The sequence below is a fragment of the mitochondrial genome of Maniola hyperantus (assembly GCF_902806685.2).
Source record: "Maniola hyperantus mitochondrion, complete genome".
Taxonomy (NCBI): Eukaryota; Metazoa; Arthropoda; class Insecta; order Lepidoptera; family Nymphalidae; genus Maniola; species Maniola hyperantus.
In genome coordinates, this window is record NC_088517.1 from 1 (window position 1) to 15,345 (window position 15,345).

Sequence of the window (15,345 nt, forward strand, 5' to 3'; positions counted from 1 at the left end):
TTAAAAATAAGCTAAATAAAGCTTTTGGGCTCATACCTCAAATATAAAGGAATCCCTTTTTTTTAAAAATAAAGTGCCTGATAAAAAGGATTATTCTGATAGGATAAATAATGTAATTTTTTACCTTTATTATATTTTATAGAATTAAACTATACCTAATAACTTCAAAAATTATTGTGCACCTTACACTAAAATATATTTATTTAAAAATGACTTATTCATTTATAAGAAAAATTATTTCTTATTTTAAATTTTATTTTTTTTTAATTCTAATAAAATATTTTTTTTATTTACTTTATTTTTTAGAACTTTAATTTCAATTTCTTCTAACTCTTGACTTGGTTGTTGAATTGGATTAGAAATTAATTTATTAAGTTTTATCCCCCTAATTTCCAACCCTAATAACTTATTAAATTCTGAAGCCTCTTTAAAATATTTTTTAACTCAATCAATTGCTTCAATTAACTTCTTATTTGCAATTATTTTAAATTTATTTTTAATAAAAAATTTTTTCACAAATAATTTTATTTCTATTTTAATTAATTCCTCTTTATTAATAAAAATAGGATCTGCACCCTTTCATTTTTGATTCCCCAATATTATAGAAGGACTTTCTTGATTAAATTGCTTTATTTTAATAACTTGACAAAAAATTACCCCCATAATTTTATTGTCATATTATTTTAATATAAAATTTTTAATATTCATTATAATTTTTAATGTTTTAATTGGAGCTATTGGAGGATTCAATCAAACTTCTTTACGAAAATTAATAGCATTTTCTTCAATTAATAATTTAGGATGAATATTATCAGCATTACTAATTAGAGAAAATTTATGAATAGTTTATTTTTTTCTTTATTCTTTTTTAATTAGAATTATATGTTTTTTATTTTATACATTAAATATTTTTTATATTAATCAAATATTTAATTTTAATATATATTTTTCAATTAAATTTTCAATTATAATTAATTTCTTATCATTAGGAGGATTACCTCCATTCTTAGGTTTCTTTCCTAAATGATTAATTATTAATTATTTAATTTTAAATAAATTTTATATTATTTCTTTTTTTTTTATTATAATAAGATTAATTATATTAATTTTTTATATTCGAATTATTTATTCTTCATTTATATTTTTTTCTTTCAAATTTAAATGATTTAAAATTTTTATTAAAAATAACCTTTTAATTTTAATTAATTTTTTTAGATTCATTTCATTATTAGGAATAATTTTTAGAACCTTATTTTTTTTTTAAGGTTTTAAGTTAAATTAAACTAATAATCTTCAAAATTATTTATAAAGAAATCTCTTTAAGCCTTAGTATTAATATACCCCATAAAATTTGCAATTTTATATCAAAATATGACTATAAGGCCTAGTAAAAGAGAACTTTCTCGTTAATAAATTTACAATTTATCGCTTTAACCTCAGCCATTTTACTATTTTAAGCGAAAATGATTCTTTTCTACCAATCATAAAGATATTGGAACTTTATATTTTATTTTTGGAATTTGAGCAGGAATAGTAGGAACCTCCCTTAGACTTATTATTCGAACAGAATTAGGTAATCCTGGATTTTTAATTGGAGATGATCAAATTTATAATACTATTGTTACAGCTCATGCTTTTATTATAATTTTTTTTATAGTAATACCTATTATAATTGGAGGATTTGGTAATTGACTTGTCCCCCTTATATTAGGAGCTCCTGATATAGCTTTCCCCCGAATAAATAACATAAGTTTTTGACTTCTCCCCCCCTCTTTAATTTTATTAATTTCAAGTAGTATCGTTGAAAATGGAGCAGGAACAGGTTGAACAGTTTACCCCCCCCTTTCCTCTAACATTGCCCATGGTGGATCTTCAGTTGATTTAGCAATTTTTTCTCTCCATTTAGCTGGAATTTCTTCTATTTTAGGAGCTATTAATTTTATCACAACAATCATTAATATACGAGTTAATAATATATCCTATGATCAAATACCTTTATTTGTTTGAGCTGTTGGAATTACAGCTTTATTATTATTACTATCATTACCAGTATTAGCAGGAGCTATTACCATACTTCTTACCGATCGAAATTTAAATACTTCTTTTTTCGATCCTGCTGGAGGAGGAGACCCAATTTTATACCAACATCTATTTTGATTTTTCGGCCACCCAGAAGTTTATATTTTAATTTTACCAGGATTTGGAATAATTTCCCATATTATTTCTCAAGAAAGAGGAAAAAAAGAAACTTTTGGATGTTTAGGAATAATTTATGCCATATTAACAATTGGATTATTAGGATTTATTGTATGAGCTCATCATATATTTACAGTAGGAATAGATATTGACACTCGAGCCTACTTTACTTCAGCTACAATAATTATTGCAGTTCCAACAGGAATTAAAATTTTTAGATGATTAGCAACTCTTCACGGAACTCAAATTAACTATAGTCCTTCTATACTTTGAGGTTTAGGATTTATTTTTTTATTTACAGTAGGTGGATTAACAGGAGTAATTTTAGCTAACTCTTCCCTTGATATTACTCTTCATGATACTTATTATGTTGTAGCTCATTTTCATTATGTTTTATCTATAGGAGCCGTATTTGCTATTTTCGGAGGATTTGTTCATTGATACCCCCTTTTTACTGGATTAATATTAAATCCTTATTTATTAAAAATTCAATTTATTTCTATATTTATTGGAGTAAATTTAACTTTTTTTCCTCAACATTTTTTAGGATTAGCCGGAATACCCCGCCGATACTCTGATTATCCTGATAGTTTCCTATCTTGAAATATTATTTCTTCATTAGGATCCTATATTTCTTTATTTTCTATAATATTAATTATTGTTATTATTTGAGAATCAATAATTTATCAACGCATTATTTTATTTTCACTAAATATACCTTCATCTATTGAATGATACCAAAATTTACCTCCTGCTGAACATTCTTATAATGAACTCCCTATTTTAACTAACTTCTAATATGGCAGATTATATGTAATGGATTTAAACCCCATTTATAAAGGACTATCCTTTTTTTAGAAATGGCAACATGATCTAATTTAAATTTTCAAAATAGAGCTTCTCCACTTATAGAACAAATCATTTTTTTCCATGATCATACTTTAGTTATTTTAATTATTATTACTATTTTAATTTCTTATTTAATATTAAGATTATTTTTTAATAAATATATCAATCGATTTTTAATAGAAAATCAAATAATTGAATTGATTTGAACTATTCTTCCTGCAATTACTTTAATTTTTATTGCTTTACCTTCTTTACGTTTACTTTATCTTTTAGATGAACTTAATAACCCTTTAATTACATTAAAATCTATTGGTCATCAATGATATTGAAGTTATGAATATTCAGATTTTAATAATGTTGAATTTGATTCCTATATAACTCAATTCGACAATAAAAATAACTTTCGTTTATTAGATGTTGACAATCGTGTTGTTCTCCCTATAAATAATCAAATTCGAATTTTAATTACTGCAACTGATGTAATTCATTCCTGAACAATTCCATCCTTAGGAGTAAAAGTCGATGCTAATCCTGGACGATTAAATCAAACTAGTTTTTTTATTAATCGCCCAGGAATTTTTTTTGGACAATGTTCTGAAATTTGTGGGGCAAATCATAGTTTTATACCTATTGTAATTGAAAGAGTAACCATTAAAAATTTTATTAATTGAATCAATAATTATTCATCATTAGATGACTGAAAGCAAGTACTGGTCTCTTAAACCATTTTATAGTAATTTAGCAATTACTTCTAATGAAATAAAGAATTAGTTAATTTAATAACATAAATATGTCAAATTTAAATAATTACTTTTGTAATATTCTTTTATCCCTCAAATAATACCAATTAACTGATTATTTTCTTTATTTTTTTTTATTTGTATTTTTATTTTATTTAATATTATTAATTATTATATTTTTAATTATAATTATAATTCTAAAAATATATCAAAGATTTTAATAACTAAAAATAATTTTTCCTGAAAATGATAAGTAATTTATTTTCAATTTTTGATCCATCTACCAATATTTTTAATTTATCTCTTAATTGAATTAGAACTTTTATTGGATTAATATTTATTCCTTATTCTTTTTGATTTATACCTAATCGATATTTTATATTATGAAATTTTATTTCAACTAAACTTCATAATGAATTTAAAACATTAATAGGAATTAATAGATATAATGGATCAACATTTATTTTTATCACATTATTTTTTTTCGTTTTATTTAATAATTTTTTAGGATTATTCCCTTATATTTTTACAAGTACAAGTCATTTAAATCTTTCATTAACTTTATCATTAACTCTTTGATTAAGTTTTATAATTTATGGCTGAATTAATAATACACAACATATATTTACCCATTTAATCCCTCAAGGAACACCTACTGTTCTTATACCTTTTATAGTATTAATTGAAACAATTAGTAATATTATTCGCCCAGGAACTTTAGCAGTTCGTTTAACTGCTAATATAATTGCAGGACATTTATTATTAACTTTATTAGGAAATTCAGGTATAAATATACCTAATTATTTATTAATTATTTTAATTTTTACACAAATTTTATTATTAATTTTAGAATTCGCAGTTGCTATTATTCAATCTTATGTAATTACTATTTTAAGAACTCTTTATTCTAGAGAAGTTAACTAATGAAATCAACTCATAATCACCCTTATCATCTAGTAGATTTTAGCCCTTGACCCTTAACAGGAGCTATTGGAACTATAACTCTTGTTACAGGACTAGTAAAATGATTCCACAATTTCAATATAAATCTTTTAATTTTAGGATATTCAATTATTCTATTAACAATATATCAATGATGACGAGATATCTGTCGTGAAGGAACATTTCAAGGAAAACATACATTATTAGTTTCTAATGGACTTCGTTGAGGTATAATTTTATTTATTATTTCTGAAATTTTTTTTTTCATTTCTTTTTTTTGAGCTTTTTTTCATAGTAGTTTATCCCCTAATATTGAAATTGGAACTACATGACCTCCAACAAGAATTATCCCCTTTAATCCTTTTCAAATTCCCTTATTAAATACAATTATTTTAATTAGATCAGGAATTACTGTTACATGAGCTCATCATGGATTAATAGAAAATAATTTTACTCAAACTATACAAGGATTATTTTTAACTATTATTTTAGGAATTTATTTCACCATTCTCCAAGCCTATGAGTATTTTGAAGCCCCATTTACTATCGCTGATAGAATTTATGGATCAACCTTTTTTGTAGCAACAGGATTCCACGGACTACATGTAATTATTGGAACATTATTCTTACTTACATGTTTTATTCGTCATTTAAATAATCATTTTTCTAATAATCATCATTTTGGATTTGAAGCTGCAGCTTGATACTGACATTTTGTGGATGTAGTATGATTATTCCTTTATATTTCAATTTATTGATGAGGAAATAATTAATTATTTATATAATATATTTAGTATATTTGACTTCCAATCAAAAAGTTTAATAATAATTAATATAAATAATTTTTACTTTACTATTTTTTTCTTTAATTATTTTACTAATTTCTAATATTTTTATTATATTATCTTTTATTATTTCAAAAAAATCAATTATAGATCGAGAAAAATGTTCACCATTCGAATGTGGATTTGACCCTAAAACTCTTCCTCGAATTCCCTTTTCATTACATTTTTTTTTAATTACAGTAATTTTTTTAATTTTCGATATCGAAATTGCTTTAATTTTACCCATAATTATTTCTTTTAAAAGAGTTAATTTTATTATTTGATGAAAAATTAGTTCATTTTTTATAATCATACTTTTAATTGGACTATATCATGAATGAAATCAAAATATATTAAACTGAACTATTTAAGGATTATAGTTTAAAAAAACATTTGATTTGCATTCAAAAAATATTGAAATTTCAATTTATCTTAAATAAGAAGCAATTTTGCATTTAATTTCGACTTAAAAGATAGAGTTTTTACTCCTTATTTAAATAAATTAATTGAAACCAAATTAGAGGTATATCACTGTTAATGATAAAATTGAATATTAAATTCCAATTGAAATATAAATAGTTAAGCTGCTAACTTAATTTATAGTGATTAAATTCATTAATATTTCTTACTTAATTTATATAGTTTAATATAAAACATTACATTTTCATTGTAAAAATAAAAAATTATTTTTTATAAATACTTAAAGATTTATTAATCTCCTTAATATCTTCAATATTATACTCTTATTATAAGCTATTTAAGTATATTAATATAATTATAAAAATATAAATTATTATTCATAAAACAAATCTATATAAATAAATTTTAAAATTATTTATTTGATAAATATAATTAACTAAAGAATAATATTTAATAACACCATATATTCCTTGACCTCTATAATACTCTCTTCATCCTATATCCACAATTTTTAATAATTTTTGACCAAAATTTAAAAAATAATAATTTAAACCGTAAGTTGATAATCTTGGTATAAATCACATTAAACTTAAAAAAAAACTTAAATTATAAGTTTTTATAAATTTATTCAAAGAATAAATTTTTATATTTCTAATTAAAATTCCCATTATTAACCCCATTAAACTAACATAAATTACTATCATTTTTAAATTAAAAGGTAAATAAATTATATAAGGATAAGAAAAAATTATTCAACTTAAAAATCTCCCAGAAATTAATCTTATAAATAATAAAATAAATATTCTATTTAATATAATATAATCTTCTTCAAATAAATTATAAACAGATAATAAATTATAACTCCCCACTATTAAATATATTAATAATCGAATAGTATAAAATATTGTTAATCCAGTAGAAATATAATATAAATAAAAAACTAAAAAATTTAAATTTCTTATTCTAACAACCTCTAAAATTAAATCCTTAGAGTAAAATCCAGCCAAAAAAGGAATTCCACATAAAGCTAAATTAGAAATATTTAAACATAAAGAAGTTAAAGGAATATATAATCTTATACCCCCTATTATCCGAATATCTTGATTATCATTTATTAAATGAATCACCTTACCAGCACATATAAATAATAAAGCTTTAAATATAGCATGAGTTAATAAATGAAAATAAGCTAATTCATAATAACCTATTCTTAAAATACTTATCATTAACCCCAATTGTCTTAATGTCGATAAAGCAATAATCTTTTTTAAGTCAAATTCATAATTTGCTCTAATACCAGCTATAAATATTGTTAAACCTGATAATAATAATAATAATTTAATAAATATTGTATTTACTAATAAATTTCTAAATCGAATCAATAAATAAATACCAGCAGTTACTAATGTTGAAGAATGAACTAAAGCAGAAACAGGAGTTGGAGCAGCTATAGCTGCAGGTAATCATGAACTAAATGGAATTTGAGCACTTTTAGTTATAGCAGCTAAAATAATTATAACCCCAATAATTTTTATTGAATAATCATTATTTATAAAATCCAAATAAAAAATATAATTTCAACTTCCATAATTCACTATTCAAGCAATTACTATTAAAATTATAATATCCCCAATTCGATTTGATAAAACAGTTAATATTCCAGCATTATAAGACTTTATATTTTGATAATAAATAACTAAACAATAAGAAACTAAACCTAATCCATCTCAACCTAAAATAATTCTAATAATATTAGGACTAATAATCAAAAGAATTATTGAAAATACAAATAATAAAACTAAAATAATAAAACGATTTAAATTTAATTCTGATCTTATATAACTTTTACTATATATAATAACAGAAGAAGAAATTAAAGATACAAATATTATAAAAGTTAAAGAAATTGAATCTAATAAAATAGATATTACTAAATTTATTGAATTAAAAGAAATAATTTCCCACTCTAAAAATAATACCATCTCATTTATAATAAAATAAATTGATATAAAAAAATTAATTAATATAAAAAAAAATAAAAAAAAAAATCTAATAAAACATAAAGAATATTTATTAATGATTTAAAATGAATAACTCATATTTTTGACTCCACACATCAATATTTTTTTTAAATTATTTAAATAAAATCAAAGTATTCTATAATCAATTTTTATTACTAAAATATTTAAAGGAAGTCAATGTAATATTAATATCAAATATTCCCGAGAAACTCCTGTATAAAATCTATAAATTCCAATATTATATTTCCCATGTTGAGTATAAGAATATAAATATAATCTATACCCGGCGCTAAAAAAAGAAGTTAATATTAATATAATTATAGTTAATCAAGATCAGCTAATTAAACTATTAATTAATCTAATTTCACCTACTAAATTTAATGATGGAGGAGCTGCTATATTTGAAGATAATATTAAAAATCATCATAATCTTAAAGAAGGCATAAAATTTATTAGCCCCCGATTAAGAAATAAACTTCGACTATTCAATCGTTCATAATTAATATTTGATAAACAAAATATTCCAGATGAACATAATCCATGACTAATTATTAAAACATACGAACCAATAAATCCTCAATAATTTATAGTTATAATCCCTCCAATAACAATTCTTATATGACATACAGATGAATAAGCAATTAAAGATTTTATATCAATTTGACAAAAACATTTTAAACTAATATAAAATCCTCCAATTAATCTAATAACCACTCAAATAAAATTTATTTTTAACCCAACTTTCTGTAAAATAATTATAACCCGTAAAAGTCCATACCCCCCTAGCTTTAATATAATAGCTGCTAAAATTATTGAACCAGAAATAGGAGCTTCAACATGAGCCTTAGGTAATCATAAATGAACAAAATATATTGGTATTTTTACTAAAAAAGCTAAAATTATTCTAATATATAAAAAAAAATATCTATAATTATAAAATTTTAAAAAATATATTATTATTCTATTTATACTTCTATAAATATAAAAAATCCCTAATAATAAAGGTAAAGAAGCAAATAAAGTATAAAATAATAAATATAACCCTGCTTGAATTCGTTCAGGTTGATAACCTCATCCAATAATTAATATTAAAGTTGGAATTAATCTAGCCTCAAAAAATAAATAAAATAAAAATAAATTTATTACTCTAAAAGTTAAATATAATATTATTATCAATATAATAATATTTATTAAAAAAAAATTATCATAAAATTTATTTTTTAATAATCTTTCTCTAGCTATGATTATTAAAAATCTAATTCAAATTCTTAATAAAATTAACCCATAAGAAATTATATCACATCCTATCATATATCTTAAATTACTAAAATTATTAATATTAATAGACATATTTATAAATAAAAAAGCTATTATTACCATTATATTTTGAACCATTCAAAATATATTTTTTTTTAAACATAAAGGTATTATAAATATTATTATTATTAAAAATTTTATCATTAAATTAAATTAAATCTTTGAAAATAATCATTACCATGAGTTCGAATTATGGAAACTAAAATTGATAGCCCTAAAGCTCCTTCACATACTGAAAATACTAAAAAAACTATTAATATATATATATTATAATCAACCTTTCTTAAATATAACATTAAAGAAAAAAAAATTCTTAAAACAATAAACTCTAATCTTATTAAAACAATTAATAAATGTTTATGTTTTCTTACAAAAATTATATTCCCAAATAAAAATATAATAAATACTATTATTCATATATTAAATATTATCATTTGTTTTTATAATTTAACTAAAATATTGGTCTTGTAAATCAAAAATAAGAATTTTCTTTAAAAACTTCAAAGAAAAAGAATTTCTTTATCTATAATCTCCAAAATTATAATTTTTATTAAACTATTCTTTGATATTACAAAAATATTCTTATCTTTTATAGTAATTTTTTTATCTATTTTTATATTTTTTATTAATCATCCTATTTCAATAGGATTAATAATTTTAATACAAACCTTATTTATTTGTCTTTTATTAGGAATACTTATTAATTCTTATTGATTTTCCTATATTTTATTTTTAGTTTTTTTAGGAGGACTTTTAGTTCTTTTTATTTACGTCTCAAGTATTGCATCTAATGAATTATTAAATTTTTCTTTTTTAAATAAATTTATTTTCTTCACCCCAATCATAATTTTTACTTTTATTATTATCATCACAAAAAATAATTTAAATTGACTAAATTTTTCCTTTAATGAAGATATAAATAATTTTATTAATACATTTTTATTCACTTATAATGAAAATAATATTAATTTATTTAAATTATATAATGAACAAACCTATTTATTAATAATTATAATAATTATTTATTTATTTATTACTCTTATTGCAGTAGTAAAAATCACAAATATTTTTTTTGGGCCACTTCGTTCTTTTAACTAATGATAAATTTTTATAAGCCTATTCGAAAAACTCACCCCATTATTAAAATTATTAACGGATCATTAATTGATTTACCTTCTCCCTCTAATATTTCTAGATGATGAAATTTTGGATCCTTACTAGCTTTATGTTTAATAATTCAAATTATTACAGGACTATTCTTAACTATATATTATACAGCTAATATTGAAACAGCATTCTTCAGAGTTAATTATATTTGCCGAAATGTAAATTATGGTTGATTAATTCGAACTTTACATGCTAATGGAGCATCTTTTTTTTTTATTTGTATTTATTTTCATATTGGTCGAGGAATTTATTATGAATCCTTTAATTTTTTTTATACTTGAATAATTGGAGTAATTATTTTATTTTTATTAATAGCAACAGCTTTTATAGGTTATGTCCTCCCCTGAGGACAAATATCTTTTTGAGGAGCTACAGTTATTACTAATCTCCTCTCAGCTGTTCCTTATTTAGGAACTCTATTAGTTAATTGAATTTGAGGGGGATTTGCAGTTGATAATGCAACCCTTACTCGATTTTACACCTTTCACTTTTTATTACCTTTTATTATTCTTATAATAACAATTATTCATTTATTATTTCTTCATCAAACAGGATCTAATAATCCATTAGGTATTAATAGAAACTTAGATAAAATTCCCTTTCATCCCTTTTTTACATTCAAAGATTTAATTGGATTTATTATTTTAACTATAATATTAACTCTTTTAACCTTAACTAATCCTTATTTACTTGGAGATCCAGATAATTTTATCCCAGCTAATCCTTTAGTTACCCCAATTCATATTCAACCTGAATGATATTTCCTTTTTGCATATGCTATTCTACGTTCTATCCCAAATAAATTAGGAGGTGTAATTGCTTTAGTAGTATCAATTTTAATTTTAATTATTCTTCCTTTCACCTTCAATAAAAAAATTCAAGGAATTCAATTTTACCCCCTTAATCAAATTTTATTTTGATTCTTAATTGCAACAATTATTCTTTTAACCTGAATTGGAGCTCGTCCTGTTGAAAATTTATACGTAATTACAAGTCAATTATTAACAATATTTTATTTTTCTTATTTTATTATTAATCCTATTTTAAATAAAATTTGAGATAATTTAATTTTCAAATCTTAATTTATTAATTAATTTATTAATTAATGAGCTTGTAAAAGCATTTGTTTTGAAAACTTAAGAAAGAATTATTTATTCTATTAATTTATACTAAATTTATTTTATAATTTATTATTATTATTAATCCAATAAAAAATAATAAATAATTTAAAGATACAGGTAAATATCTTTTTCAACATAAATACATTAATTTATCGTATCGATAACGAGGCAATGTACCCCGAACTCAAATAAATAAAAAAGAAATTATAATTATTTTTAAATAAAATAATAATCTAAGATTATAACCTCCTATGTAAATAATAACAAACAATAATCTTATAAATAAAATTCTAGAATACTCAGCTAAAAAAATTAAAGCAAATCCTCCTCTTCTATACTCAATATTAAACCCCGATACTAATTCTCTTTCCCCCTCAGCAAAATCAAAAGGAGTTCGATTTACTTCAGCTATTAATGAAGATATAAAACATAATCTTAAAGGTAATATTATAATTATAAATCAAATTAATTCTTGATAATTTGTAAATTTTAATAAATTAAAATCCATAATTAAAATAATACTTGATAATATAATTAAAATCAAACTAACTTCATAAGAAATAGTTTGAGCTACAGCTCGTAACCCCCCTAATAAAGAATAATTTGTATTAGAAGATCACCCTGCAATTATAACTGTATAGACTCCCAAACTTATACAACACAAAAAAAATAAAACTCCTATATTAAAAACAATTAAATTAAAATAATATGGAATTACTATTCAAATTATTAAAGATAATATAAAACTTAAAACAGGAGAAAAATAATAAAAAATATAATTTGAATAATTTAAATAAACTTGTTCTTTAGTAAATAATTTAATTGCATCAGAAAAAGGCTGTAATAAACCTATAAACCCTACTTTATTAGGACCTTTACGAATTTGAATATAACCTAAAACTTTACGCTCTAATAAAACTAAAAAAGCAACACCAATTAATACCCCCACAATTAAAATTAATACTCCAATAACTATATTTAATAAATCTAATATTATCATATACTATTTATATAATAAATTATATATTTATGACTTCTAAAACCATTACATTTTTCTGCCAAAATAGTAAACTTTACTTTTAATTAATGATATTCTTAAATTAAAATTATTTTAAATATTTGATCCTTTCGTACTAAAATATTTTAATTATCTAAAGATAGAAACCAACCTGGCTCACACCGGTTTGAACTCAGATCATGTAAGATTTTAATGATCGAACAGATCAAAATTTTAAACTTTTGCATTTAAATTTTATCTTAATCCAACATCGAGGTCGCAAACTTTTTTTTTTATATGAACTAAAAAAAAATATTACGCTGTTATCCCTAAGGTAATTTTTTCTTATAATCATTATTAATGGATCATTTAATCATATATTTATGTTTAATTTTTAAAAAAAGTTAATTTAATTTTTCTATCACCCCAACATAATACTTCATTTTATTTCAATATTAATTTTTATATAATTTTTTAATAAAAATAAATATAAAACTCTATAGGGTCTTCTCGTCTTTTAAAATTATTTTAGCTTTTTAACTAAAAAATAAATTTCTATAAATAAATTAGAGACAGCTTATATTTCATCAAATCCTTCATACAAGTTTTCAATTAAAAAACTAATGATTATGCTACCTTTGTACAGTCATGATACTGCAGCCCTTTAATATTTATCAGTGGGCAGATTAGACTTTAAATTATATTCAAAAAGACATGTTTTTGATAAACAAGTGAATATTTTATTTGCCAAATTCCTTTTAATTAATTTTAATTATAAATTTATTTTTTTTTATTTTATTTATACTAATTTTATCATTATTACTAATTTTTTATTATTAAAAATTATTATTTTATATAATTTTAAATTTTTTCAATAAAATTTTATTTTTATTAAAATTTTTTATAATAAATTAAAATTTTTAAACAATATAAATTTTAAAAATTTTAATATAAATTATTTAATTATAAATTTTTAAATTAAAGCTTATCCCCTAATATATTAAATTTAAATTTTTATAATTTTTTTTAATAAATTATAAAATTATTTAAATTTAAAATTAAATTTTTTTCTAAAATAACTAGATATATTTAAAAACGATTAACATTTCATTTCTAATTAATTATTTAAAATAATTATGTTACATTAACTTTTATAATTAATTAACTCTTTTAAATTCGAGATTTTTTATTTTAAAAAATTTATTTAATAAACTCTGATACACAAGATACAACAAATTAAATTTTCTTTTTAATTAATTTAATTTCAATTATTTCAAATTTCTTCTACAATACATATTTCCCTATAAAATTTAAAATTTTTTCTATTAAAAATACTTTAACCCCCATTATTTATTTTTAATTTAAAATTTTTTTTATTAATTTTATTTTATTAATTTTTCCCCCTCAAATTAATTAAATTTTAATTTCTTTTCAATGTAAATGAAATACTTTTACAAGCTCTAATTTGATCATTCTAGAAACACTTTCCAGTACCTCTACTTTGTTACGACTTATTTCAATTTTCAAATGAAAGTGACGGGCAATATGTACATATTTTAATTTTTAATCATTTTAATAAATTAATTAAAATTACATTTAAATCCACCTTCAAATTAATTTTAAAATTAAATTATTCATATTAAATTATTTTATTGTAATCCATCATATTCTTAATTATATTCTACATCTTGATCTGAATTAATTTTTATTTGAAATTTTAAAATATTATTTTTACTAAAAAATATTTTTTCAACAACGATATATAAAATTTTAAATTAAGTAAATTTATTCGTGGATTATCAATTATTAGACAGATTCCTCTAAATGAACTAAAATACCGCCATATTATTTAAGTTTCAATATTTTTTATTTACTATTTTAGTTTTATAAATTAAATTTTTAATAATAGGGTATCTAATCCTAGTTTATTTATTAAATTTATTAAATCATAAAATTAAATTAAAATTTAATCAAATTAAAATTTCACTTAATAATTTAATATTTATTTTAATTAAATATATTATTTATTATTTACTGAAATAATTTAATTTAATTTTTGTATAACCGCAACTGCTGGCACAAAATTAGTTATTAATTTTTATATTACTAAATCTTAATTTCTTAAATTTTTAATTTTAATTACTATAATCTCATTATTAATTATTATTAAAATAATTAAAATTTTATACTAAAATTTATATGTAAAGTAAATTTATAATAAATTATAAAAAATATAATTATTTTATTTATTTATAAAATTTTCCACATAGATTTTTTTTTTTTTTTTTTTATATTAAATGTATAATAGAAATTAATAAATTTTTAATATTTTCTTTCATTTTTTTTCATAATAACAATATTAAATATATATTTCATGTTTTTTTTTTTTTTTTTTATATTAAATGTATAATAGAAATTAATAAATTTTTAATATTTTCTTTCATTTTTTTTCATAATAACAATATTAAATATATATTTCATGATAATCCGAATACAGTTCATTTTAAATGATAAATATTATTTAATTAATTTTTATTAATCCAAAAATTTATAAATTATTAATATATTAATTAATTAAATTATATATAATTATAATTAAATAAATAATAAATTAAATTTTTAATATAAATATATATATATATATACATTAAATATATATATAAATATTTAATATATTTGATTAAATTTTAATATTTATTTATTATTAAGACCATTTTTAATATTTTTTATTATAAATATAAAATATAATAA

At 19.9% G+C, this 15,345-nt stretch overlaps 13 protein-coding genes and 24 non-coding genes across 37 annotated transcripts; 23 read left to right on the top strand and 14 right to left on the bottom strand. All coding sequences in view use genetic code 5, as the record gives it.

Moving 5' to 3' along the window:
* trnM lies at window positions 1–67 on the top strand. Its single transcript has one exon. It is a non-coding gene; the product is annotated as a tRNA-Met (tRNA).
* trnI lies at window positions 68–132 on the top strand. Its single transcript has one exon. It is a non-coding gene; the product is annotated as a tRNA-Ile (tRNA).
* trnQ lies at window positions 130–198 on the bottom strand. The gene has a single exon. It is a non-coding gene; the product is annotated as a tRNA-Gln (tRNA).
* A 52-nt stretch (window positions 199–250) lies between these two features.
* ND2 (NADH dehydrogenase subunit 2) lies at window positions 251–1,264 on the top strand. The gene has a single exon. The coding sequence runs from the start codon at window positions 251–253 to the stop codon at window positions 1,262–1,264; it is 1,014 nt and encodes a 337-aa protein (YP_011102165.1).
* On the top strand, window positions 1,263–1,329 carry trnW. The gene has a single exon. It is a non-coding gene; the product is annotated as a tRNA-Trp (tRNA).
* On the bottom strand, window positions 1,322–1,385 carry trnC. The gene has a single exon. It is a non-coding gene; the product is annotated as a tRNA-Cys (tRNA).
* Window positions 1,386–1,450, bottom strand: trnY. Its single transcript has one exon. It is a non-coding gene; the product is annotated as a tRNA-Tyr (tRNA).
* An 8-nt stretch (window positions 1,451–1,458) lies between these two features.
* Window positions 1,459–2,994, top strand: COX1 (cytochrome c oxidase subunit I; the record flags this gene model as incomplete). The annotated part of the gene is made up of 1 exon: window positions 1,459–2,994. A coding segment is annotated over one exon (1,536 nt), but the record flags the coding sequence as incomplete, so codon positions are not given.
* Window positions 2,995–3,056, top strand: trnL2. The gene has a single exon. It is a non-coding gene; the product is annotated as a tRNA-Leu (tRNA).
* Window positions 3,057–3,732, top strand: COX2 (cytochrome c oxidase subunit II). The gene has a single exon. A coding segment is annotated over exon 1 (676 nt).
* On the top strand, window positions 3,733–3,803 carry trnK. Its single transcript has one exon. It is a non-coding gene; the product is annotated as a tRNA-Lys (tRNA).
* Window positions 3,804–3,806: 3 nt separating this feature from the next.
* Window positions 3,807–3,873, top strand: trnD. Its single transcript has one exon. It is a non-coding gene; the product is annotated as a tRNA-Asp (tRNA).
* ATP8 (ATP synthase F0 subunit 8) lies at window positions 3,874–4,038 on the top strand. Its single transcript has one exon. It carries the CDS (start codon window positions 3,874–3,876, stop codon window positions 4,036–4,038), a length of 165 nt encoding a protein of 54 aa, YP_011102168.1.
* ATP6 (ATP synthase F0 subunit 6) lies at window positions 4,032–4,709 on the top strand. The gene has a single exon. The coding sequence runs from the start codon at window positions 4,032–4,034 to the stop codon at window positions 4,707–4,709; it is 678 nt and encodes a 225-aa protein (YP_011102169.1).
* Window positions 4,709–5,500, top strand: COX3 (cytochrome c oxidase subunit III). Its single transcript has one exon. The coding sequence runs from the start codon at window positions 4,709–4,711 to the stop codon at window positions 5,498–5,500; it is 792 nt and encodes a 263-aa protein (YP_011102170.1).
* A 2-nt stretch (window positions 5,501–5,502) lies between these two features.
* On the top strand, window positions 5,503–5,568 carry trnG. The gene has a single exon. It is a non-coding gene; the product is annotated as a tRNA-Gly (tRNA).
* Window positions 5,569–5,922, top strand: ND3 (NADH dehydrogenase subunit 3). The gene has a single exon. It carries the CDS (start codon window positions 5,569–5,571, stop codon window positions 5,920–5,922), a length of 354 nt encoding a protein of 117 aa, YP_011102171.1.
* trnA lies at window positions 5,922–5,986 on the top strand. The gene has a single exon. It is a non-coding gene; the product is annotated as a tRNA-Ala (tRNA).
* trnR lies at window positions 5,986–6,047 on the top strand. Its single transcript has one exon. It is a non-coding gene; the product is annotated as a tRNA-Arg (tRNA).
* Window positions 6,048–6,055: 8 nt separating this feature from the next.
* Window positions 6,056–6,117, top strand: trnN. The gene has a single exon. It is a non-coding gene; the product is annotated as a tRNA-Asn (tRNA).
* On the top strand, window positions 6,118–6,177 carry trnS1. Its single transcript has one exon. It is a non-coding gene; the product is annotated as a tRNA-Ser (tRNA).
* Window positions 6,178–6,183: 6 nt separating this feature from the next.
* On the top strand, window positions 6,184–6,250 carry trnE. The gene has a single exon. It is a non-coding gene; the product is annotated as a tRNA-Glu (tRNA).
* On the bottom strand, window positions 6,249–6,314 carry trnF. Its single transcript has one exon. It is a non-coding gene; the product is annotated as a tRNA-Phe (tRNA).
* Window positions 6,315–8,025, bottom strand: ND5 (NADH dehydrogenase subunit 5). Its single transcript has one exon. A coding segment is annotated over exon 1 (1,711 nt).
* A 24-nt stretch (window positions 8,026–8,049) lies between these two features.
* On the bottom strand, window positions 8,050–8,114 carry trnH. The gene has a single exon. It is a non-coding gene; the product is annotated as a tRNA-His (tRNA).
* Window positions 8,115–9,453, bottom strand: ND4 (NADH dehydrogenase subunit 4). The gene has a single exon. A coding segment is annotated over exon 1 (1,339 nt).
* Window positions 9,453–9,740, bottom strand: ND4L (NADH dehydrogenase subunit 4L). The gene has a single exon. The coding sequence runs from the start codon at window positions 9,738–9,740 to the stop codon at window positions 9,453–9,455; it is 288 nt and encodes a 95-aa protein (YP_011102174.1).
* Window positions 9,741–9,745: 5 nt separating this feature from the next.
* Window positions 9,746–9,809, top strand: trnT. Its single transcript has one exon. It is a non-coding gene; the product is annotated as a tRNA-Thr (tRNA).
* Window positions 9,810–9,874, bottom strand: trnP. The gene has a single exon. It is a non-coding gene; the product is annotated as a tRNA-Pro (tRNA).
* Window positions 9,875–9,876: 2 nt separating this feature from the next.
* On the top strand, window positions 9,877–10,407 carry ND6 (NADH dehydrogenase subunit 6). Its single transcript has one exon. It carries the CDS (start codon window positions 9,877–9,879, stop codon window positions 10,405–10,407), a length of 531 nt encoding a protein of 176 aa, YP_011102175.1.
* On the top strand, window positions 10,407–11,558 carry CYTB (cytochrome b). The gene has a single exon. It carries the CDS (start codon window positions 10,407–10,409, stop codon window positions 11,556–11,558), a length of 1,152 nt encoding a protein of 383 aa, YP_011102176.1.
* Window positions 11,559–11,576: 18 nt separating this feature from the next.
* On the top strand, window positions 11,577–11,642 carry trnS2. The gene has a single exon. It is a non-coding gene; the product is annotated as a tRNA-Ser (tRNA).
* On the bottom strand, window positions 11,641–12,597 carry ND1 (NADH dehydrogenase subunit 1). The gene has a single exon. The coding sequence runs from the start codon at window positions 12,595–12,597 to the stop codon at window positions 11,641–11,643; it is 957 nt and encodes a 318-aa protein (YP_011102177.1).
* Window position 12,598: 1 nt separating this feature from the next.
* Window positions 12,599–12,665, bottom strand: trnL1. The gene has a single exon. It is a non-coding gene; the product is annotated as a tRNA-Leu (tRNA).
* 16SrRNA lies at window positions 12,666–13,998 on the bottom strand. The gene has a single exon. It is a non-coding gene; the product is annotated as a 16S ribosomal RNA (ribosomal RNA).
* trnV lies at window positions 13,999–14,062 on the bottom strand. Its single transcript has one exon. It is a non-coding gene; the product is annotated as a tRNA-Val (tRNA).
* On the bottom strand, window positions 14,063–14,839 carry 12SrRNA. The gene has a single exon. It is a non-coding gene; the product is annotated as a 12S ribosomal RNA (ribosomal RNA).
* Window positions 14,840–15,345: the final 506 nt, after the last annotated feature.